Source organism: Panicum virgatum, chromosome 3N (assembly GCF_016808335.1).
Source record: "Panicum virgatum strain AP13 chromosome 3N, P.virgatum_v5, whole genome shotgun sequence".
NCBI lineage: Eukaryota > Viridiplantae > Streptophyta > Magnoliopsida > Poales > Poaceae > Panicum > Panicum virgatum.
Window position 1 is genome coordinate 2,592,564 of NC_053147.1, and position 23,856 is coordinate 2,616,419.

At 47.2% G+C, this 23,856-nt stretch overlaps 1 protein-coding gene, 1 long non-coding RNA gene, 1 other non-coding gene and 1 pseudogene across 3 annotated transcripts; 2 read left to right on the forward strand and 2 right to left on the reverse strand.

Annotated features, from left to right (window-relative positions):
* The first annotated feature begins 1,503 nt into the window (after window positions 1-1,503).
* On the forward strand, window positions 1,504-15,716 carry LOC120663678 (nucleolar protein 6-like). Its single transcript, XM_039942572.1, has 25 exons — window positions 1,504-1,878; window positions 2,666-2,831; window positions 2,949-3,068; window positions 3,220-3,353; window positions 3,446-3,605; window positions 3,687-3,754; window positions 10,009-10,107; window positions 10,376-10,491; window positions 10,866-11,040; window positions 11,117-11,227; window positions 11,318-11,396; window positions 11,478-11,621; window positions 11,699-11,812; window positions 11,902-12,020; window positions 12,209-12,291; window positions 12,373-12,491; window positions 12,595-12,715; window positions 12,820-12,957; window positions 13,741-13,837; window positions 13,944-14,069; window positions 14,269-14,361; window positions 14,447-14,552; window positions 14,730-14,875; window positions 14,953-15,033; window positions 15,272-15,716. Exons 1-25 carry the CDS (start codon window positions 1,567-1,569, stop codon window positions 15,395-15,397), a joined length of 3,153 nt encoding a protein of 1,050 aa, XP_039798506.1. The 5' UTR covers window positions 1,504-1,566; the 3' UTR covers window positions 15,398-15,716.
* Window positions 15,717-16,139: 423 nt separating this feature from the next.
* On the reverse strand, window positions 16,140-16,213 carry TRNAT-AGU. The gene has a single exon. It is a non-coding gene; the product is annotated as a tRNA-Thr (tRNA).
* A 783-nt stretch (window positions 16,214-16,996) lies between these two features.
* Window positions 16,997-18,668, forward strand: LOC120663684. Its single transcript, XR_005670577.1, has 2 exons — window positions 16,997-17,087; window positions 18,503-18,668. It is a non-coding gene; the product is annotated as an uncharacterized LOC120663684 (long non-coding RNA).
* Window positions 18,669-20,193: 1,525 nt separating this feature from the next.
* LOC120663683 lies at window positions 20,194-21,476 on the reverse strand (annotated as a pseudogene).
* Window positions 21,477-23,856: the final 2,380 nt, after the last annotated feature.

Consider the following 23,856-nt stretch of genomic DNA (forward strand, 5'->3'; position numbering starts at 1 on the left):
GCTTGCTTTGCTTGGAACGCCACCATGAACGAGAACGTGATGTGCCGTGCTAAGCTTACTATACGTTACGTACCCGGATCATGACTTCGGATCGGGGGTTGGTGTGGGTGGCGGTGTTGAAGGGCTTGTCGTCTTTTTACACCCAGAACGTCCGCACGCCGTCGCGGTACCGGAACCGCTGGCTCTCCGGCACATTGTACGGGCTCTGCACCACGAAGTCGCCGTCGGCGAGCTCCACCTTCTCGAACCCGACGGTGGGGTTCCCGCTACCGCCGCCGCCACGGCGGGCACCGGTCGCGGCCAGGGCATGGAGGAACAACGTGGCCATGGCCACGACAACCACTAAGACATGAAGCCAAGAACCTGACCTGACAGAAGCCAATAGCTATTTCAATCTTGTGCGAGAGAGGAGGATCGATGCTCGCTGTTGTATTGGTTCAAATCGATCGATTTGCTTGCTTGGAAAGACGATCGACTGATCGAGGTTAAATAGCAATCAGTCATCGTCAGTCAGTTCGAGCCAGATGATTGGCGTGTGGAGGTTAAATCGATCGATTGGTTCACTTTGTCTGATGCGCATTGGGATGCACAATACGTTCCATGCAGTCATTTTCTGCTGGGCGTGCTCCCTCGGGCTTGGGGTTTCAGATTTCATGGATGGAACGTGAGAGGAGTTTCATCCCATGAAATTCATCCGGCTCGCCTATCTAGTTTTTTTATCTAGGTAACCATACGATGAAACTATGCATTGAGACGCGCACCCTCGACACTACGGCATACGTCACTACCCACCGTGCTGGAACGGCATTCTTGCATCGTGGTCTCCAATGTCCATATACCGTGCCTTTCCGTTGGGAATACGATAGTTTTTTTTCTACTGAAAAAGGCTCATGGTTATCCGTGTTTGTTGGCAAACTGATATGATCCAATGAATATAAAATTTTTACTATAGCTCAAGCATATAATAATTAGTTTATCATAAAAATCTCACTGTAATTGGACCACGAAAAATATAGATATGAATTAATTACAGAAAATATATATATCTGAAAGTAATTTTTTACTAAATTATATAATACCATATGTTCACTCATATGGAGTCCAACAAAATTAAATTTTCTATTTTATGAATTTTTATGATTTACTATAATTTTTTAAAGATTCATCCAAAGTAAATATAAAAGAAAAAAAAGGAAAACCATTAAGAGAAACCAGTCGCAGTCAGGAAGGTCATGTGTCTAATATCACGAGTCGGCGGATCCCAAATTCCCATTTTTTGAGTTTAGGGTGAAAACGTGGACTCGGTCTAGTGTAAGGGAGGTAAAAAAAGGATTTTTTTTCTTTTTTTTTTAACATGGCAGCAATTCCTGTTGTTGGGCCGTTATGTTCGTATTGGCCCGGACCATGTACAGGTCCGACTCCCACCATACGCGCTCCATTCATGGGCCTTTTCCTTTTTCAGCCTACTAAGGAAAAGTATGATGCTCTTCCTCATTCGAAGCGTGGCTAAACCCTAAACCCACAACCGCACTCGCCTTCCCGCCGCCGGCGAGCACCGTAGCCACCATGGCCGCCGCCGCCGAATACTCCATCGATCACAAGCTCTCCAAGCTCGTGGAGGAAGCTCGGCCGAGCGCTGCGGCCCTCCGCGCCGCCGCCCAGGCTGCTGACGCCGTCGCGGAGCTCATCAAGAGGGTGCCGCAGCAGCAGGCGCCGCCGGAGGCCGCTCGAGGTTTCGTTAGGGACCTGGGGCTGGAAGAAGAGAAGCTCGCGTTCACCTTCCGGCCGCCGGAGGTGGTGCGGCTCGCTGGGAGCCACGCGGTCGGCGCCGTCACGAGGCCCGACGTCGCTGCCGACCTTCTCGTACGCTTACCCAAGGTATGTGAGGTTTTCAAATTAAGCCGTTTGATTCACTCCAATGTCTGGTTTAACATTGCGGTCAGCAGAGGAACTGTTTAATGTTTACTAGAATCGTTGGCATCGTTCTGCCGATGTGGTTGTTGTGCGATGCACGTTACCTTCAAATTGCTAGTTTTATGTTGGATTGTTGGTACCTTGTTCAGGATATCGGCTTGTAAAGATTGTACACGTATTGTTTGCACATCTTGTTCATCAAAAAGTTCTGCTTTCTGTCTAGTTCAGTGGCTAGGAAGTCTCTATTCGTGTTCACTTTCGCTTGCTGCAATGTTCCTGGCAAACAAATCACAGAGATTCCGGTGCTTAGTTTTGAGTGTAAATCTTATACTCAAATGAACTAAAGGGAAGGTGTTGCTTTATTGGTTAAACAGTAAAGGTTGCTGAGCTATGCTAAATTGTTCAATCGTTCCTGGCAACAATATTTTTTGTTGGTTGGGAAGATTATTAGTATTATAAGTGCTCCTCTAATCAGAATAAGCTCTTTTTGTCAATCTTGTGGATGGGATTTAAAATTCTTTGTTATTTGGAAGATAATTACCATGGTAGAGTCACAGAGACGCCTACAATGTAATAAACCATCACAAATTTGGGTATTTTAATGGAAAACTAGCTATGGTAGCAGATCTTCTGTATTTATTTTATTTTGCATGCCAATGTGAATCAAGACCTAGATGCTACTGTTGGAAGTGATTAAACAAATTTGGGTTTTAGGTTGTCATATGATTTATTTTGTAAGCATTTTCCACAGGAATGCTTCCACGAGAAGGATTTCCTAAATCACCGGTACCATGCAAAGAGGTGCCTTTACCTCTGTGTCATCGAGAAGAACTTGAGGTCCTCTCGGTTAATCCGCAAAGTTTCATGGTCTACCTTTCAGGATGAGGCTCGAAAGCCTGTGCTTGATGTATATCCAGGTTTCTCTTCTACCGATCTTCCTTCTTTCACATCAATGTGCCCTTGAAGCTGATACTTCCGTAAGTGGCATTTTCGTCATTACGCTCCATCTCATTTCAGAACTTCCATTGGTGCAGCAACAGAAATTGCGGACCTTCCTGGGTTCTATGTGAGAATAATCCCAACCGGGAATTCTTTGTTCAATGTTTCAAAGTTGAATGTATCAACCAGAAACAATGTCCGTGCACATACCAAAGGTGATATGTGCTTTAAATACAATCAGTTCCACTTAGATGTTGATAACAGTACTTGTTCTTTGAAACTAGTGTCGTTATACCATAGTTTTGGCATTTAATATAGTTCTATAGTTTTTTCTTTGAAAATTTGCTGATTGGATTTGTATTTCAGATGGCATAAACCTACCCACACCAAAGTACAATTGTAGCATATTGGAGGACATGTTTTTGGAGGAAAATGCAGAGTTTATGAGCAGCACCTTTGCTGACTGGAAAGCTTTGCAAGAGGCCTTGGTGTTAGTGAAAGTACACATTTCTCCTTAAACACTAGTTTTTTTATGCTTATGCATGTGTTCTCTTCCCCTTGAAGGCAACCTAATAGTTTAGTTCAAATGCAGGTTTGGGCACGTCAAAGAACTTCAATCTACACACATGATTGCCTCAATGGATACTTAATATCTGCCATCCTTGTGTTTCTTACTGTGGATTGTGGAGGAAGCATAATTACTAAATCAATGACCACAAGACAAATTTTCCGTGTCGTAATGAATTTTTTGGGTACATCCAAGCAACAGAAAGTTGATTTTTAGGAATATTTGACCATATTTACTCTATTGAAGCATATCTGTATTCTTGTAGCAACTTCCAAGGTGTGGGCAAAGGGTTTGGTGATTCAATCAATGAAGAAGCGTACAATCACCAAAGAGGTTTGTCAACCATATGCACAAAGTCCATTGCTGAAAGCCATCATAAATATATTAGGCATCCTATGATGGATAAGTCTTTGTACTCTGGTCTTTGTGGGGCTCTGTACTTGTGGGGCTGCAGCACCTTTCCTACTGCATTGCTGTCCCTAGAGGACAGCATCTTGGACTGCCTTTGGGAGGCAGGACAATAGTCAGTTAGCATCTAGAACAGTCCTTGTGGACAGTAGCATGGTGGTTTTGCTGCCCTATCTAGGACAGCAGCAGTTAGCATCTTAGACTAGCTTTTAGACTAGAATCTTAGACTAGCATCCTGGCTGCTCAACCAGCTATAAATATGTATCCCCAGCCCCTTGGGTTGGTATGGCTTTGAGTTTGTGAATATGAGAAAATCAGAAAATTGCCCAAGTTCATTGTCATCCTCTCAGCTCAATGAGAATTAGAGTTGAGCTTCTAACATCTGGTATCAGAGCTGTACTTTCCTGTAGGTTGGATATCTCTTGCTCCTCCCCTTCCCAAGCCGCTGTAGCAGCCCAGCCACCACCACCACCAGCAGCTAGCACAGCAGCAGCAGCTGCACCAGCCACTGCAGCAGCAGTAGCAGCTCCGGCTGCCTCTTCTTCCCCGTTCCCTTCCCCCTCTCCACGCAACAGCCCCTTGGAGGCGCGCCATGTCCGACGCACTGTCTCAGCGCTCGGTCGCCTCGAGCGCACGGCGCCAGCGAGACGCCGAGCTCGCCGCGGCAGAGGAGCGCAGGCGAGCGACGGCTCAAGCCGGTGCAGCAGCGGCGAGGGCGGCCAGGCTGGCTGCAGCGGAGCTGGCAGCGGCCAGGGCGGAGGTGGAAGCAGAGTAGGCGAAGGATGCAGCGCGTGCGGCGGAGGTCGAGGTTGAGACCTTGCGCGGCAGCCTAAGCGGCTCCATCGCCGGCGACACCACCGCCGACAGGGACCATGAGGAGTTGGCAAGGGAGAGGGCGCGGCAGCGGACCGCGCGGTGGGCAGCAGTCCACCCCCACGGCGGCGGCCCGGAGGCCGACGCGCCCGGCGGCGGCGGCCTGGAAGTCGGCGCGCCCGGCGGCGGTCCGGGGGGCCGCGCGCAAGAGGGAGGCGGCGCCCCTGGCGGCGGCGCGCAGGGGGGAGGCGGCGCCCCTGGTGGCGGCGCGCAGGCCGGCGGCGGCGCTCCTGGCTGGGGTGCGCGCGGCGGCGCCCCCGGCTACCACGGCCTCCAGGCGGTGGTTAGGGACGTCGGTCCTGGCGGTGGGTGGCCCACCCTCACCAAGACCAACTACGTCGAGTGGGCCGCGGTCATGGAGGTGAAGCTCCAGGTGCGGCATATGTGGGAGGCAGTCCGGTACGGCGATGTTGACTACGATGAGGATCGACGGGCGCTGGATGCTCTCATCGCAGCAGCCCCGCCCGAGATGCAGTTCACGCTTTCCAAGAAGCGAACTGCCAAGGAGGCCTGGGACTCCATCGCTGCGGCACGTATCGGCAGCGACCGCGCCCGCAAGACCACTCTCCAGGCACTTCCTAAGGAGTGGGAGAACCTGGCCTTCAAGCCAGGTGAGGATGTTGATGACTTCGCCTTCCGTCTCAACACTCTGCTGCAGAAGGTGGTGCAGTTCGGCGACGACACCTACGACGTGGAGAGAGCCGTCGAGAAGCTCTTCCGCTGCGTCCCCGAGAGGTACAGGCAGACCGCTCGCTCGATCGAGTCTCTGCTGGACCTCTCCACCATGACTATCGAGGAGGCGATAGGTCGCCTCAAGGTCGTCGACAACGACGAGCCACAGCCTCCCTCGGGAGGCATCTCCATCGGTGGGAAGCTCCACCTCACTCAGGAGCAGTGGGAGGCTCGGCGCGGTGACAGGAGGAGGGGGGAGCCCTCTTCCTCGACTGGTGGCCGCAAGCGCGGCAAGCCGCGAAAGGGGCGCGGAGGTGCCCAAGCCGGGGCACGAGGGCGCGCCGAGGGTGGCGCCCGCGGAGATGCTCAGGGCGGTGCCGCTGACAGGCCCAAGGCGGCACGAGACGACGCCTGCCACAACTGTGGCAGGCCCGGCCACAGGGCCAGGGACTGCTCGCAGCGGAGGCGTGGGGGCCAAGCCCACGTCGCGGAGGCCCAGCCGGATGACGAGCCGGCTCTGTTCCTACTCCACGGGGACATGGAGCCGCATCCGGCGGCACCGCCTGTCACCGCTCTACTCCACCTCGACGAGCCGCGTGCCCGAGTTCTCCTCGGCAACGGCTCCGACGACGACAGGGTCGATGGCTGGTACCTCGACTCCGGCGCCACGCACCACATGACCGGGCGGCGGGAGTTCTTCTCCGACCTGGACGTCGACATAGGTGGCTCCGTCAGGTTCGGGGACTCCTCCGCCGTGGAGATCAAGGGCGTGGGCTCCGTGATCTTCACCGCCAAGTCCGGAGAGCACCGGATGCTCACCGGAGTCTACTACATCCCGGCGCTGCGGAACTCCATCATCAGCCTTGGGCAGCTCGATGAGAGCGGCTCCCGCGTGGTGATCGACAGCGGGGTGCTCCGCATCTGGGACCACCGTCATCAGCTTCTCGCCAGGGTGGCTCGAGGGAAGAACCGCCTCTACATCCTCCATGTCGGGGTGGCCCAGCCTCTTTGTCTTGCAGCTCGCAGGGACGACGAGGCATGGCAGTGGCATGAGCGCTTTGGGCACCTCCACTTTGAGGCCCTGAAGCGGCTCGGCGCCAAGGAGATGGTGCGAGGCCTCCCGTGCCTCGACCACGTGGAGCAGCTCTGCGACGTCTGCGTGCTGACGAAGCAGATGCGGCACTCCTTCCCCCCAGCAGGCGAGCTTCCGAGCCAAGGAGCGGCTCGAACTCGTACACGTGGACTTGTGTGGCCCGGTGACACCGGTCACACCAGGAGGACGGCGCTACTTCCTGTTGCTCGTCGACGACCTCTCCCGCTTCATGTGGGTGATGATCCTCGGCAGCAAGGGAGAGGCTGCGGACGCCATCAGGCGTGCTCAGGCTGCTGCGGAGGCGGAGAGCGGCCGCAAGTTGCGCGTGCTGCGCACCGACAACGGCGGCGAGTTCACGGCGGCCGAGTTCACGGCGTACTGCGCGGATGAGGGCATCCAGCGCCACTACTCTGCGCCGTACAGCCCGCAGCAGAATGGCGTCGTCGAGCGGCGCAACCAGACGGTGGTGGGGATGGCCCGGGCCCTCCTCAAGCAGAGGGGCATGCCGGCCGTCTTCTGGGGAGAGGCGGTGGTGACGGCCGTCTACATCCTCAACCGCTCGCCCACCAAGGCACTCGACGGCATGACGCCGTATGAGGCTTGGCATGGGCGTAAGCCGGCGGTCTCCCACCTGCGGGTCTTCGGCTGCCTCGCGTTCGCCAAAGAGCTTGGCCACATCGGCAAGCTCGACGACAGGAGCACTCCGGGAGTGTTCATCGGCTACACGGAGGGTTCGAAGGCCTACCGCATTCTCGACCCGGAGACACAGCGTGTGCGCACGGCGCGCGACGTTGTGTTCGACAAAGGGCGAGGATGGGCGTGGGACAAGGCGGTGGACGACGGCTCGGCTCCGACGTACGACGACTTCACCGTCGAGTACGTCCACTTCGAGGGAGCCGGGGGAGTAGGCAGCTCTCCTTCGCCGAGCGTGCCTACCCCGGTCCCCGAGCCTCCACCGACTCCGGCGCCCGCCACACCGGCGGCACCACGCTCTTCAGCTACGACTCCGGCTGCGCCGAGTTCCTCGGCTGCACCACCACAGCCGGCGACGCCGCGCACTCCAGCACCGACAGCCACTCCTCCGGGCACGCCTACTACAACACCTGCTCATACTGAGCACAGCCCGGTGGAGTTCGCTACTCCGCTCTCTCACGACGAGGAGTGCATCGACGCGTACCGCGACGGTGAGCCACTGCGGTACCGTACGATGGAGGACCTTCTCGGCGATCAGCCGGTGCAGGGACTGGTGCCTCACGACCTGGAGGCGCAGTTGCACCTCGCGTGCGACGACGGCGAGCCTCGGTCTTTCGCAGAGGCCGAGGGACACGCGGCATGGCGTGCCGCGATGCAGTCGGAGATGGACGCGGTTGAGAAGAACCGTACTTGGGAGCTTGCTGATCTCCCTCGTGGTCACCGCGCGATCACCCTTAAGTGGGTGTTCAAGCTGAAGAGGGATGAGGCCGGCACCGTCGTCAAGCACAAGGCTCGCCTGGTGGCACGAGGTTTCGTGCAGCAGGAGGGAGTCGACTTCGACGATGCCTTCGCTCCCGTGGCACGGATGGAGTCCGTGCGACTTCTCCTTGCGCTGGCTGCCCAGGAGGGCTGGCGCGTCCATCACATGGACGTCAAGTCGGCGTTTCTCAACGGCGACTTGAAGAAGGAGGTCTACGTGCACCAGCCGCCGGGGTTTGCGATCCCCGGCAAGGAGGGTAAGGTGCTACGTCTGCGCAAGGCCCTCTATGGCTTGCGGCAGGCCCCGAGGGCGTGGAACGCCAAGCTGGACTCCACGCTCAAGGGGATGGGCTTCGAGCAAAGCCCGCACGAGGCGGCCATCTACCGGCGGGGCAATGGAGGCAATGCCCTGCTGGTGGGTGTCTACGTCGACGACTTGGTGATCACCGGCACCAAGGATGAGGAGGTGGTGGCGTTCAAGGAGGAGATGAAGGACCACCTTTCAGATGAGCGACTTGGGGCCTCTCTCCTTCTACCTGGGGATCGAGGTGCACCAGGACGACTCCGGGATCACACTTCTACAGACCGCCTACGCCAAGCGCGTCGTCGAGCTCGCCGGGCTCACCGACTGCAACCCAGCTCTCACTCCAATGGAGGAGAGGCTGAAGCTGAGCCGTGACAGCACGACAGAGGAGGTGGACGCTACTCAGTACCGGCGCCTTGTGGGGAGCCTCCGCTACCTCGACCACACACGGCCAGACTTGGCGTTCTCCGTCGGCTACGTTAGTCGGTTCATGCAGCGACCGACGACGGAGCACCAGCAGGCCGTGAAGAGGATCATCCGCTATGTTGCGGGGACTCTCAACCACGGCCTCCACTACCCGAGATGCCCTGGAGCGGCACACTTCGTCGGGTACAGCGACAGCAACCACGCCGGCGACATCGACACCAGCAAGAGCACGAGCGGGATCCTCTTCTTCCTCGGCGAGTGCCTCGTTAGCTTGGCAGTCGGTCAAGCAGCAGGTGGTGGCCTTGTCCAGCTGCGAGGCCGAGTACATAGCGGCCTCCACCGCGTCGACTCAGGCGCTCTGGCTCGCTCGACTGCTTGGTGATCTACTCGGCAGAGACATTGGAGCAGTGGAGCTCAGGGTGGACAGCAAGTCCGCTCTGGCCTTGGCGAAGAACCCCGGTTTTCCACGAACGGAGCAAGCACATCCGGGTGAAGTATCACTTCATCCGAGGCTGCTTGGAGGAAGGAAGCATCAAGGCGAGCTACATCAACACCAAGGATCAGCTTGCGGATCTGCTCACCAAGCCCCTTGGGAGGATCAAGTTCCTTGAGCTTTGCTCCAGGACTGGGATGGTCCAACCTTCCCACAAGACGACGCACAAGACTTAGGGGGAGAATGATAGATAAGTCTTTGTACTCTGGTCTTTGTGGGGCTCTGTACTTGTGGGGCTGCAGCACCTTTCCTGCTGCATTGCTGTCCCTAGAGGGACAGCATCTTGGACTGCCTTTGGGAGGCAGGACAATAGTCAGTTAGCATCTAGGACAGTCCTTGTGGACAGTAGCATGGTGGTCTTGCTGCCCCATCTAGGACAGCAGCAGTTAGCATCTTAGACTAGCTTTTAGACTAGAATCTTAGACTAGCATCCTGGCTGCCCAGCCAGCTATAAATATGTATCCCCAGCCCCTTGGGTTGGTATGGCTTTGAGTTTGTGAATATGAGAAAACCAGAAAATTGCCCCAAGTTCATTGTCATCCTCTCAGCTCAATGAGAATTAGAATTGAGCTTCTAACATCCTACCTGTATATATAGAGTAAATGAAATAATATGTTGCATACAAAATCACAATTCCTGCATGTAGGTCATTTTGCCTTAGTTTTTGAACATGGTAATGTAGTATGACAAATTGGCATTCAATTCTTAATTGCTTGTCTGCTCCTTCACCATGGGTTCCTGGTGTTTTGTAATAAAAATAGCCAAAAGAGATTTTTTGGTGCAATAATAATGTAATGTTGAGTAATTCTGTATCCTTTTTTATCTTCATGATTCTTGATATTCTGATGAAAAGTAAAATATTTCAGGACCTTGCCAATTGCCTGAAAACATTTGATGTTGCCATATGGGATATATCTGGCCATGTAAATCTGGCATTTCGGATGACAAAGTCTGCTTTTGTAGAGGTATGTAGTATGTACCATTGTCAAGCTAGTCCAAAACCACCAAACCCTTTTTCAGTCAGCTTCCTTTTCCCTTTTATCTATATCTCATATGTATCTACTGAAACGCACAACCCTGTGATATTAACCAACAATCCCTGGTAGATGTCTAGCTTAGTATTTCTTTTTATTCTTCAGAATAATGCTCTCTACATATGTAATCAAGATTTCAAGTTTCTTTGAGTTGAACTCTTGTAATCTCTGCATTATTCCAACGTCTTTTCTTGTTCAGCTTCAAGATGAGGCAGCTTGCGCACTTAGTTGCCTTGATAAATGCAGAGATGGTGGACTTGAAGAGCTTTTTATGACCAAAGTTGATTTTGGTGCTAAGTTTGACTCATGCTTGAGGTATGATGAATTCTGATGTATCACGTTGTGGTGTTATTTTGACTTTCACTTGAACCACTATCTGAGTGAACAACACAGCATGTTCTCATTCTTAGACTATCTAGTTACATTGTGCTATATACTTATGTGTGGTATTGTCAACTATTTTTGTATATCCATATGAAAACTCCATGCACCCACAAGTTTGGGATAAACATTTCTTTCCTATTTAACAATGAACCTCAGGCTCCACTTGTCAGACATACTTTGTATGTTATTTCCAATCTGCACATCTTCACAGTGTCATTGAGCCAATTTCTGTTCCTAGTATAATTCCCACATTGGAGGCATTCCCCTCGGTGGATCAAGTTCTCACTTGAATTAATTTCTGTCAGGATAAACTTGAAAGAGAACTCTAAATTTACTTCATTAAGCTATTGTGTGGATGATGAATCTTGGAGAATCCTTGAAAACGATGTTCAGTCTTTGCTGCAACAAGGACTTACAGATAGAACAAAGATGATCCGAGTCCTGAGGAGAAGCACACCTTCTAAATGGAAAATAATGGATGTATGTAATGTCAGCACTAGTATTCTTAACCTTTTTCTCCCTGCAATTCAGTCCAGTGACAAGCACAACTTTATAGGGTTTCTCAGAATTTAGGAACAGTCCACTGCTTGTTGGCATAATGCTTAGCTCATTGGAAAAGAGTTTTCGTCTTGTTGATATTGGCCCAAACCCTGAGAACCGCAATGAGGTATTTTTCCTACTCTAAATTAAATAACAATGATGAACTTCAATTATTGTGATCTAACACACTGATATGCATTGTTATTATAATCTCAAGGCTATTGAATTTAGGAGATTTTGGGGAGAGAAAGCTGAACTTAGGAGATTCAAGGATGGAAATATTGCTGAAAGCACAGGTAACTGTTGCATTTTTTTTTGTTCACTCAGTTATCTGAAAAGCATTAACATCTTAATGAATCTTGCTTCCTTAACTGCAGTGTGGGAATGTGAATCTTGGGAGAGGCACACAATTATCAAAAGGATAGCTGATTATGTGCTTATGAAACATTTGTCGCTGCAGAAGGATGATTTGATTCATGTTGTTGATCAGCTGGACTTTTGCCTCTTAGTTGATGGCCAAGGTAAGTTCCAGATCTTTTTATGTTGTTGCTTTACAGTTACCATGTCCTTGGTTTTAGGCTTAATAGGAATTATGCAGATCCGGTCTCATCTTCTGGAGCTTTGCTTGAAGCTTTTGATACTTTATCTAAGCAGTTACGTCTGTTGGATGATGTCCCGCTTAAAATATCTACTGTGCAACCCCTAGACCCAGGTTTGGCACAGCATCTTTTGTATAGTTTATGCTGAATTTTTTTCACAAGCATGTGACATTTCCTTTCATTTCACTTTTTCTTATGCCAGCTTTTAGGCACACTTCTGTGTTTCCTCCTGAACCTCATCCGCTGGCATATGGAAAGAGTTCTCAGAGGCTGCCAAATTTCACAACAACTTGCATTAGATCTATGGAAGTTATGATTCAGGTATAACCTTTTTTATTTGTGTTATATCACAAAATAGAATAATATAATCTTTCTTCAATAGTTTCATATATGGTGCTCATTTTCTCAGAAACTTGCATGTCATGATGTGTATCTGATAGAGCCAGGTTTCATTTTGGGATTTGCTTTTTCACAAATTTCTTCCCTTTTCCACTATATTTCAATGATAGCTAGAGGGATCTGGTAACTGGCCGTTGGATACTGTGGCCATGGAGAAGACAAAGACTGCGTTTCTTTTGAAAATTGGTGAAAGGTATGTGGCAACGCTGGCGGAAAATAATTGATTGGTTGAATCAGCTTTCTGTTTCATTTGCTTATTCTTGTTTAACTTCAGCTTGGAGGATCGAGGAATGTTTGTTTCCGCCAGTGAAGATGAGGTGAATGTCCTTACATCTGGATATTCATTCTTACTCAAAATATTTCATGAAAGAGGCTTAGTATTGCAAAACCAAGGTTAGCTTTTAATTACTATGTACTCAAATAATTTTTTATATTTGCTTATTAGCTATTGCAGAAAGATCACAGAGTTTGATAATTTTATTTCATTACCTCGCAGCTGGAGATGATAACATTCAAACTGCTCTATCACAAGATAAGATGCTTTTTCAACGGAGCCAACACTCGAGTATGATCAATGGGCTGCATGGCCGTTACCAGATGTATGGACCAGTAGTCAGGTAACTGTTAAGGACTCAAGGTTCTGAAGGTTAGTTTAATACCCCATACCTAGCAATATGAAGCATACTTAATAAGCTTGCATCATGTTCTTTCTGTTTCAAAGGCTAGCAAAAAGATGGATATCTGCACACCTATTTTCTTCATTTATCTCAGAGGAGGCAGTTGAATTGGTGGTTGCTTATCTATTTTTGAAGCCATTCCCATTCCATGCCCCTTCTTCTCGGGTTGCTGGGTTTCTCAGGTAAACTGCTGCAACCTTTCATTAGCCTCTGATTACTATCTGTATTGCCGCTCATTTTGTCAGCTTCGTTCCTTTTGTCAGACAGATTCCTTCAATTACCAGCTTAGTCATTTCTTGATTGCTGGAAAAAGTTTGGTTAGTAATCCTGGTATAGGGGAGAGAAGTTTTGTTAGAAATCTTGTAATCATCCTGTGAAATACACAATTCCCCCTCTAAATCCATGTCTCGGATTGCACATAGTTAATTGAACATGGGGAGGAGACACAGCAGCTAGAGTCCGAACCAGGAGGATGTGGTCAGGGTTTTTGACCAGGAAAGAAGAGGGAATCATGAATGTTTGAGGGCATTTTAGGTGAGGAATAGTTGTCAGAGTTAAGAATCGCCAGACAACCCCAGCATCCACTCTGTCATCCCTATGCTTGGGCCATGCAGTCTGCCCTTCCATTGTATGGAGGAGTAATTAGTTTTTTTGATAGAGCTCATTTTGGTTTCTTGACATGGTAATAAGTGAGATAATATGAACACAAATGATATATTGCTGACTATAAAGTTAAAATTACTCTTATGATAATGAAGCCATTACATCTAGTTTGTTATACCTAAAGATAGCAGGCTTATAAGGCTCACAAGGTATAAGTTAGCTTGTTAGGTTTCTGTGCCATACTGCCATGTTCTATCTTTCTCGCTATCTCCATCCTTTTTTCCTACTTTACAAGTTGGTTATACCTTTGCAAGCCATGAAATCTGTAGAAGTCCTCTGACCAATTACTACAAAAATGACAGGTTTTTGCGGTTGTTATCCAGTTTTGACTGGACCTTTTCACCCATGGTTGTTGACATAAATAATGACTTCAATCTCAAGGATGAGAAGGAGATCAATGTCAGTCTCTTCTTTTTTCTTTTCATTTTTTTAATTAGCTCCCTAGCTCGTAACACAGTGATTTATTTGCTCCCTAGCTCTTAACACAGTGATTTATACACTACAGGAAAACTTTATGATGAGCAGAAAATCTTATGAGCAAAATCCTCATGATATAGAGCCTGCAATGTTTCTCGCTACGTCATATGATAAAGCATCTGAAGCATGGACAAAACAGTCGCCAAGCAAGTCGGTATGTGCGTTTTTTTCCACAGCTGACAAGATAATTACTGTTGAATGTTGTCCATCAAACCTAAGCTATTGAAGTATAGGTGTTGAAAAATGCAATCTATTTCCATTTTTATGCATAATGACATATCTCTGTTTCTATTAATGTTCTGGATGGAGTTCTTTTATTTTATTTGTTCACCTTCTGTTCGTTTGTAAACTAGGTTCTCAAACGAATGGCTGCTTATGCTAAAAGCAGCGCAGAACTTTTAACAAATCTTATACTAAATGGTCAATCAGGGCAATATACGTGGGAGGTAACTTTATTCTTCTGCTACTTCATCGGCTCTATCTCGTTTAGTGTCTTTTTTCGTCCTCAGTATGAATCTTTGCATGTTGTAGTGCCTGTTCCGAACACCTATGAGCAATTATGATGCTGTTATTCTCCTCCATCACGAGAAGCTTTGCTGTCCAAGTCATGTACTTTTCCCTGCCGAGACTCCTAATGGTCAGTTTCACTTTCTTCCCGATTTACCATAAGTTATGCACCACCAAATAATAAAACATAATTAATTTGATTAGCTGAGAATTTCTTGCTGACCAGGCCTCGATTTTTTTTTGATGCAATGCGCAACCCTTCATCATATTTGTTGAAATTTAATCAATTTTTGTAATAACCTAGCAGGTAAGTTGGTGATCTGGGGCAAACCCAGTAAAGATTTCCACCCATATATGCCACTCAATAAAGGGGCTGTGAAAAGTTTGCATGATGCAAGAGATAAACTTTTGGTAAACTTCGACCCAATTACATACTTCCTGCGAGACTTAAAGGTAAAATTGAAGCTACTAACCTCTTGAAAAACATGTCATCCATTTGGTAATAAAATTTAATATCTTCCTACTTACAGGGCGCATTACCCAAGGCCTTCAAACTGTGGTATGGTTCAATAGGAGGAGACGCTGTTGGTCTTACATGGGATAAGCCGAAGGTACTAGCAACAGCTTGGGTCATAGAACATCAGTCTTTTTTTTCCCCTTTTTATCTTTGCAGAAAGAGAAGATCCCTTTTACACTCACGCTGAACAGACTTGCGACACTGTCCATTTTGCCAATAAGCACCATCATGCATAGCTTATTTTTCGTGTGTGTGCATGCGTGCGCGTGTGTGCGTGTGCATGCTTGACAAAGGAGACGTATCTAAGTTGTATCAATATTTATGTGTCACAGAAGCGTGGCAGAGAGGAGGCTGATGAAACCATGCCAGAGCCAACATCTATCCTTAAGGAGGCTGGGGACGTTGGCAAAGGTTTGGTGAGGAGTGTATATCTCCTGAAAGCATCAAAGCTTCAGTAAGCTACTTTGTGACGAGTTGAAGATCTTAAGAACCAGCTGATGTGCAAGAATGAAGGCTTTTTTTCGCAAGATAACACAACTTAACTGGTTTTTCCACTGGCAAAGATAGAAACGTAGTTTCCAGGGCAGTGTTTGGAGCATATGTGGGAATGTAATCATGAAGTCGTAATGTTGTGTTTAAACTTTAGACTCGGCAACTGAAAAAAATGAATCTAGGTTGTGGGGTCTGTTCCCAATTTTGATTGAGCAGTATATATGGAAATGTAATTTTGTTACATCTATTGCAATGAAAATGCCAACCCTCAAACTGAAGTGCCAAGTTGTGTCTGTTTGGTCTCCCATGAAACGTGTGTGCGCAGGTTCTTTAAACAGTGATAGTGCTTGTAATGACCAGATTTCGCGATGTGGGAGCTTGTAATGACCAAATTATGTGCCGATTTGTCATCATTTGTGACCTTTATACATTTTTGCCTGTCCAAGAGCCGTGGAAGGCTGTACACGGCTACTGTCGACAGCACCATTGGGTTTTTTTTTTTAGTAACCATTTTCAGACTAATAGTCGTCAAATCATTTGTATTGTCCGTCAAGGTTAGAAGAAGGGGAGGAAAAGAAAGGAAGTGCACAGTGAATGAAATTGATTCGCCAGACAAAGAAAAATGGTAATCGTCAAATCAGTGTATTGTTAATCAAGGTTAACATCATCAATCAAAAGGAAAAGGAAAGGAAAAAAGACAAATCTGAATGCTTTCGTTGAGAGTCGAACTCAAGACCTCCCGCTTACTAAACGGGTGCTCTAACCAACTGAGCTACGAAAGCATGTGTTGGAGCGCGTAGGGTAAAGTTTATAATTTATAAACAAACAGAAATGGAGATTCCTTTTACACCTGCTGAGCGTCGTAGTACGTTTCAAGACGGACAAAATAGTACGCCCGATCGATGGTTGAACATACTTTTACTTTTTTACAACTCGATTTTCCGCTATTTTACTTGCCATGCTAAGTCTGATCGAGAGAAGCAGTGTGTATAGTTACGCAGATCAGAGTTTCACACATTTTTTTCATTCGTGGGTACGTCAAATACACACATACATACATGGAGCGACGTACAGAACCGGGTCCCTTATTCAACACGTATACATGTATGTAACCAGGAAAGCCAATGTAACACCCCTCAAATAGCCCTCAATTAGGAGTGTTAAATGAAATTTGAAGATTCAAATTGGGTCAAAAATATCAAGCCCACGTGTAGCTCTCTCTGCTCTCTCATCCTTGTGCGTGGTCACCGTGGCCAAGTTGGCCACGGCGCCGTCCGTGCGCACGCCGAGCGCCGCGCGTCCCTCGCCCTACTGTGCTGCTCACCGCCCCTGTCACGCGGATAATGCTGAGACTGAGCCCCTGCGCTGCTCCTCCCCCTCGCACGCACGCTCTCCCTCCCTCTGCTTAGCTCGCCGCGGCCATAGACTGCCATGTCCGCCGCCGCCGCCGCACCGGCCATTTGCCACTGCCCCGCTCCGATTCGGCGCGCCCCAAAGCGTCTCACCCCACTCCGCACCTACGCTGCCCCTCCCTGAGTCCGGCCGAAGCCTACCTCGGCCGGAAATCAGCCCCCGTACCGCCGGCCTCCATTAAACTTCAAAAAAACTCAGGCTGCACGTCGATCCGTCCTTCCGGCCCTTCTCCCTCCAACCTAGGTATAAGAATCGACTCCCTTCGACTCACTGATGCTCGTGCTCGCCTCGTTCCATCGTGTTTACGTCGTTTCCGCGCTCGTTCCCGAGCCATGCCGCCGCCGGCATGCTGCTGCACGCCGCGGGCCGCCTCCGCGTGCCCCTGCGCAAGCGCCGACGGGCGCACCTGCTTCGTGCCACCGCTCTGGTCACAAGACCGCGCCGCCCTACCGCCGCCCGGTCTCGCCGGCGTGCGGAAACGCCGCGCTGAGCACCGCCGCGCCCCCACTTCCGGTCATCCCCGATCCCAACCAAAACCACCCACAGGTAGTTCTCGAGCCTCTCGTGCTTCCCCACCACTTCCAAGCCGCCGCTATGGCCTTCTCTCACCGGAATCGAGCCCTGAGCGCTTCCTCTGCTTTAACTTGCGCCCAGGGACCTCCTGCAGCAATTGAAGCAAGTCCAGGGTGTTTTCTGCATTGTCATGGACTCATATGAATAGTCTTTCAGGGACCAAATCGCTTGAAACTTTGAAAATCCATAGAAAATAGTAGAAAAATCGTAAAATAGCAATTTAAGATGTTTTGGAATCCTTGTGAGTAGATATATGCAGTGGAATTATAATATGATGGGTGTTAGTTGAAAATATTTGCTGTAAAAATAGATTTATGCTTGTTAAGGTTTTAATGCTAGTGTTGCTTGTTTTTTTCATAACTGCAGTTATATTGCTCTAAATGATATGAAATTTTTATGGTAGTCTATTCTTGTGATGTGTGCACTGTGGTAAAAATTTCAAGTTCATTGAGGGCAGTATAACCGATTTTTTGATTTAAATTGTTGAATGCTAAGTAAATAGTTTATAAATAATAGAAATATGTAAAAATGGAAAATGCGATTCCACTACCCTTGTATGATGTTATTTTGGTCTAAAAAATATAATATGGCCATGTGTTTACAGAAAATATGAAGTTTTACATTTAACTTGCTCTCACACGATTAAGTGCAATAAAGATTTGTCTGTTTTATAATCAATAAAATATAAAACCTGAGCATGTGAAATTTGTGCAGTAGACTATAAGGAGTATTGGTGATCTACTGTGATTTTGGTAGAATTTATTGTGCACTTTACATGTATGATCATATATATATGCCTATATGTCTTATTATCTAAATAAATTAAGAAAGGCTTTAGATAAATTAATTTGGGGTTGGATGCTATGTTTTCTGGTGATCATAAGTCATGTATGACATGTTAGATGTTGCTCATGTAACTCTTGTTTAAGCTTGATATTATTTGCATGTTTGCTCAAACTAGCTCATGACCTTCATGCTTATGGATGCTCAGTCGTGACCTTGTGTCTGTCTTGCTTGCTCTTTTTAATGCATTGTCTATTGTACCTCTGTGCATTCATACATATGCATTATTGCACCTCATTTAGGTACGATAGATGAACCACGTGAAGGACGTGATATTGGAACCGAACACGAAGACGATGTTTGGTGGACATATCCAGAAGAGGCAAAGAACCAGGAGTACATGCTTGGACCGGAATACTCGCCAAGCGAGTGTCATCTAACAAACACTGACCTAGTGTTAATCCCAGGCAAGCCCCGGTGCACATCCTATTATTTGAAATTATGACACTTATATATATGTATTTATTACTTGTGCATTACGTTTCAGGAGTTGATTGGAACCCTATTTGCATGATCCCTAGGTTTCCCTGAATTATACTAGCATGTATAGGACGATAGAAATGCTATGCTTAATACTTCTCGATAGAAGTCGAGTGACTTTTTGCACTCGCGAGAGATAGGATACTTAGAAGTCGAGTAATTTCCGGTTACTCGCGAGATATATGTTATATACTTATATACAGTACCTAAGTTGTTGAAATTGACATGGAAATATGAGACCAGGCGGGGAATGATGATGATGTATAGGTATGGCAGCAGGACAGGGTTCCTGGGTGTCTTAGCCCCGTCCGAGTCGATTGAGGACCGTATCGCTGTTGGCCCTGCTAATCATGTTTGAATTGTACCAACCGCATGCCGAGAGTAGGAGGTAGTCGAAACCGGTAAGCCTAGTACTGCTTTGCTTCGAAAGTACAGAACTTCATCACCACCCCTTAGGGCGAGTCGGGTAGTCGCGGAGAATTGGGATGCATGTATTTATTTTTGGTGGTCTCTCGTTGAGCCCGGCTGACTATATGTAGGTGGGGCAGTTCTGTAGTTCGAGGCGGGGAGGGGAATGGTTGGTGCGTGTGGTCTGACGGGGCTATACGCGCCGTGTTGGTTAGGTCCACCTTGCAAGGTTAAATCGGATCGATTCGCCGTCAGTTGCTCTCGGACATGAGCACCTTGATCTCCGAGTCATATCGTAGTAAGGAAATGAAACAAAACGAGTTGATAAATGCCGATGTTATCTAGTTAATTATGTTTCCACCTTGGTTGCTATAGATATGCAAATCATAGATGTTTAGCCAATTTATTGTTATAATTTGGAGCTAAAATTTTGAAGTTAAGAATATATTTTAGATGCTTTTTGGAAAAACAAACCCACCAGCCAAAAGGCTTACATGTCTAGATAATAGTCTAAGTATACCCTTAGTCGTGTAAGTCTTACTGAGTATTAGTATACTCAGTGTTTATTGTTTACCCTATTTCAGATATAGAAGCAAACCCGGATTCACATCGGTGGGCTCGATGTGACGTCCTCACGTCTCCGTAGTTATTGTTTTATTTCAATTTATTTCAGTTGGTTTCTAATGAAAATCTTCCTTAGGTTAGACCCTCTCTACCGCTGTTGTTATCTATTATATGAACTTTAATTTGTAAAAGTCATTTTGTAAATACCTTAATATTGTTTACTATTTTGTAAAATTGTATCATGCTAGTACCGTCTGCACTCGCCGTCGCGCGAGACTTCTGGTGTGTTTCGATCGGCCTGTGGGTTAGAAACAGGCTGTCAGGTTACACTTAATTAAGCTAATACGCCTGATGCGTTCAAATGATGGTCATTATGCTTAATTAAGTCATTTAACTTGGCGGTTCTGTCACAGCCAACACACAGCGGGCGGGCCCACCTCTCAGCCCCTCACTCTCACACACGGGTACGTAGCACACGGAGAAATTAATTAAGATGCGCATACATAAATAGACAGATTTACATGTGGGGCCGGCGCACGTACGCGCTGCACGACGACGACGACTCGGAGACTCAGCCGAAGAGGTGGTGGTGCTTTTTCTCACTAGTAGAAAACACGCCAAAGGTCCACCCCAAAGGTATCAGAATGAAGATGAACCGGTATCAATGCTAGTATTGGTACCAGTTCATCTTAGTACCGGTACTTTTGGGGTGGATGAGACATGGAGAGCCTTGGGTACTGGTTGGTAACACCAACCGGTACCGAAGGCTCTCCATAGGTACTGGGTGGTAACCTTTAAATTAGTACCGGGTGTTACCACCAACCGGTACCTTAAGAGCTGTTACCAATCGGTAGCTAAAGCTCATCCATGAGTTACTTTAAAAGGAAAATATCTCCTTTTCAATCAGAACTGCTGTGTAGCTGAGATGGTAAAAGAGCAGCGAAAGAATATTTTGTCTCATTTTAGAAGCCTTAGATACCGGTTATTTTACCCGGTACCAAAGGCTCGAGCCATTGGTACCACTTTCGAGGTACCGGTTCAAAAAACCGATACCAAAAGGCAATCTCAACTGATGCCTATGGCACTTTTTCAGTATTGTGTCGCCGCTGGCCTCCTCGGCGTCCTTGTGGTCCTTCTTCTCGTGGTGCTCGTGGAAGGCGTAGCCGCCGGAGCCCACGGCCGCCGCCGCCGCGATCTCCTCCTCGATCTTGTGCCGGTGCGCGTGCTCGGGGTCCTTCTTCACCTCGTGCTTCTCATACTGCAGATACCATTAATCACGCATCATGTGCGTGCGTATCAGTATTATTAGTAAAGTAAGCGAAAAAAAAGAAAAAAAAAAGATCTTATGATGATCTTTACATAAACACGTACCAGAGCGAAAGCGCCGGCGGCGATGGCGCCGGCCTCGCCGAGGTGCTGCTTGTGCTCCTTCTCCTCCTTCTTGTACCTCTCGTACTCGTCCTCGCCGGTGGACACCGGCCACCTCCGTCACGGTGGTCTCCGTGTACTCGGCGGCGGCCTCGCCGTACCCGCCGGCGGGCTGCTCCTCCTCATCTTTCTTGTGGTGGAAGAGGTGGTGGTGGTGCTTCTCCTCCGCCATGGATGGAAGAAGGAATTTAACGGGTGGGAACCTTCAAGTGTATGCGAGATCAGAGTGACAATAGGATTACTTGTGCTGCTGCTTGCTTGGCACCTCAGCACTTGCTCGCGTTTTAATTTATAGGCGGGGAGCCGGGGACGGCCGGCCTGTGTGGAATGGACGGTGGAGGCGGTGACGATTATTTACTAGTATATATGCTGACATGGATTATTATGGCTACTACTAGTAGGATTCACAACTGGTGTGGGTCGATTCATTCTCGATATACATATCATGACTTCACGGTCTTTTTGGCAAGTGGTTGTGATTCCATCTGCCATGCATGGTGAGCACACCCTTGACATCTTTTTTTTTTAGGGAAAGCACACCCTTGACATCGTGGTAACATAATAGCTCTGTTTGGAGAACCATCCGGAGTTATTTTTTTGGCTATTCTTTAGCCTATAGAAATAGTCCTCCACCAAAATAACCCTTGAGCTGTTTGGATCCAAGGGTTATTTGACATTTAATGTACTTTCTCAATCATTACAGCCCCACTATCTCTCTCTTACTGTAGTGGACCCCACTTAAAATAACCCAAATAGCACCTCGGAGGATAGTTTTTAGGAATGGGTTATTTCCAAATAGCCACAAAATAACACACCTGTTTGGCTCTATAGGGTTATTTGGGCTATTTGAGGGAGAGATAAAAAATAACCCATGAATCCAAACAGGGCCAATATGCTGAAATGCAGTTTTCAAGCATTTTTTATATCAGATTATGAAATATGCTGAAATGCAGTCTTCCTTTTGCTGAAAATGATTTTTTTTCGTTCTGTGAAATAGGATTGCTTCAGAAGTCAGAGCCAAACTACGTATAGTTCATTTCAAGACATCTACTAGAAAATTTCAAAAATTCTATAAAATATTTTCACTTAGATGATGGCTATATTTGGATAATCACTTAGAAAAGATCTTGGAGGCTATTTTTTCATCAAAAGCTCTATTTCTAATAATTAGAATGAATATAGAGAGTTTTTTGGAGTTGCTCTAAAACACTTAACTGTAGCCCTCTAAACAGATACCAATTAGTGGGAAAATCCAAATCTAAATGAATCTGATATGCAACACGCGTCTACGTACGTGCAGTGCCCACCGGCCAGGCCACCGTGTGTGTAGGGCAGGGGGGAGTGGGTCCCGCGCCGCGATTAGTAGTGGGCGGCACGGCCCACCGACCTTTGAATAGGCGATTGGCTGCCTCTGATCGAAGCAATCAATGGATGAGGTACAGTGTCGGCAGATAGGATAATCCGTCCTACTAGAATATTCCGAGATCAGCACGTACTCGAACGATGGGTGGTGTAAGTGTAAATATAACACATTTATTTGAAGCCACCAATATTCTGCATATCAAATCAAATTTGTGGGTGATCCGGTTAAAAAATATCTCTCAAAAGTGTGTGTGTGTGTGTATTCTATTTAAACTAAAGATGTTCGGGCAGTCGAATTTGTGAATGTTGCACTCAAGGTAAGAAATATCACCTGCTTGTTTAATAAAATTATTCGACAATTTGTAATAACTTTGAACTCACGAGTCACGCCGATGAGCTTTACAATTTTGTATATGTCGTAAACCAAACAGATATTGAATCAGTATATATGGTCTAAATTTCAACGCTCAAATTATGAAATATATATTATTAAGTTCACTATTTATTCGTGCACTTCACTGCTCGTGCACCATTTTATGCATGATGATATCTATGCTATCAAGGGAGTTGAGAATTACTGCTCCCCAAACTTTCAAGGAAACTCAATAATGGAGCGGAACAGCCTAATTCGATCTTCCACAACAAAGCTTTGTCCTCATGATTATCAAAATGTGAACGACAGCTATGGTATCATGCCTGAATATGATGATATTGTTTGTGGCTTAAGCAATCTCTGGCATCTTTCTCTCCATAGTGTTAACTTTGAGCAAAGGCGCGATCGCGATGTGATGCAATTGGATCACGAGAGGGAGAAGGTGTCGGCCGGTGGAAAAAAAAAACAAAAGGCTAGATAGAGCTTCCCTCGCATATCACACGGAATGGTGGCGACCCTTAACCAAGATATTTATTCCTCTTTTGATTTGGGGTCCTGATACGAATAGACTTTGTCTAGGTGGGTTGATCGAGATAGAAACTAACATTAAACCAGCTTTAAGTTCATTCATGTCAAAGACGAATAAATCCACCATGAACCTATCTTCAATTTGGCATCAGAGTTCATATCTAGTTAAGTAAAATACACATTTGCTTTTGTAACTAATCGTGTAGGCGATTTTGGAATAAGTTATTTGTGGATTTTTTATAATAATACGAAAGGTGTATAGAGAACTATTGTGTTTTGTATTGCTATTGGGGTTAGTTGCGCGCTGTGTTGTCATAATTATGCCACAGAGACACCGTTCCCTCCTGAAAACGAAATGCACAAGCATCCGAGCAACTGGTTATGACAAGGAATATATGAGAAATATATCTATTGGTACGTTTTTTTAAAAAAAATAATTAGTTCACTGCAACC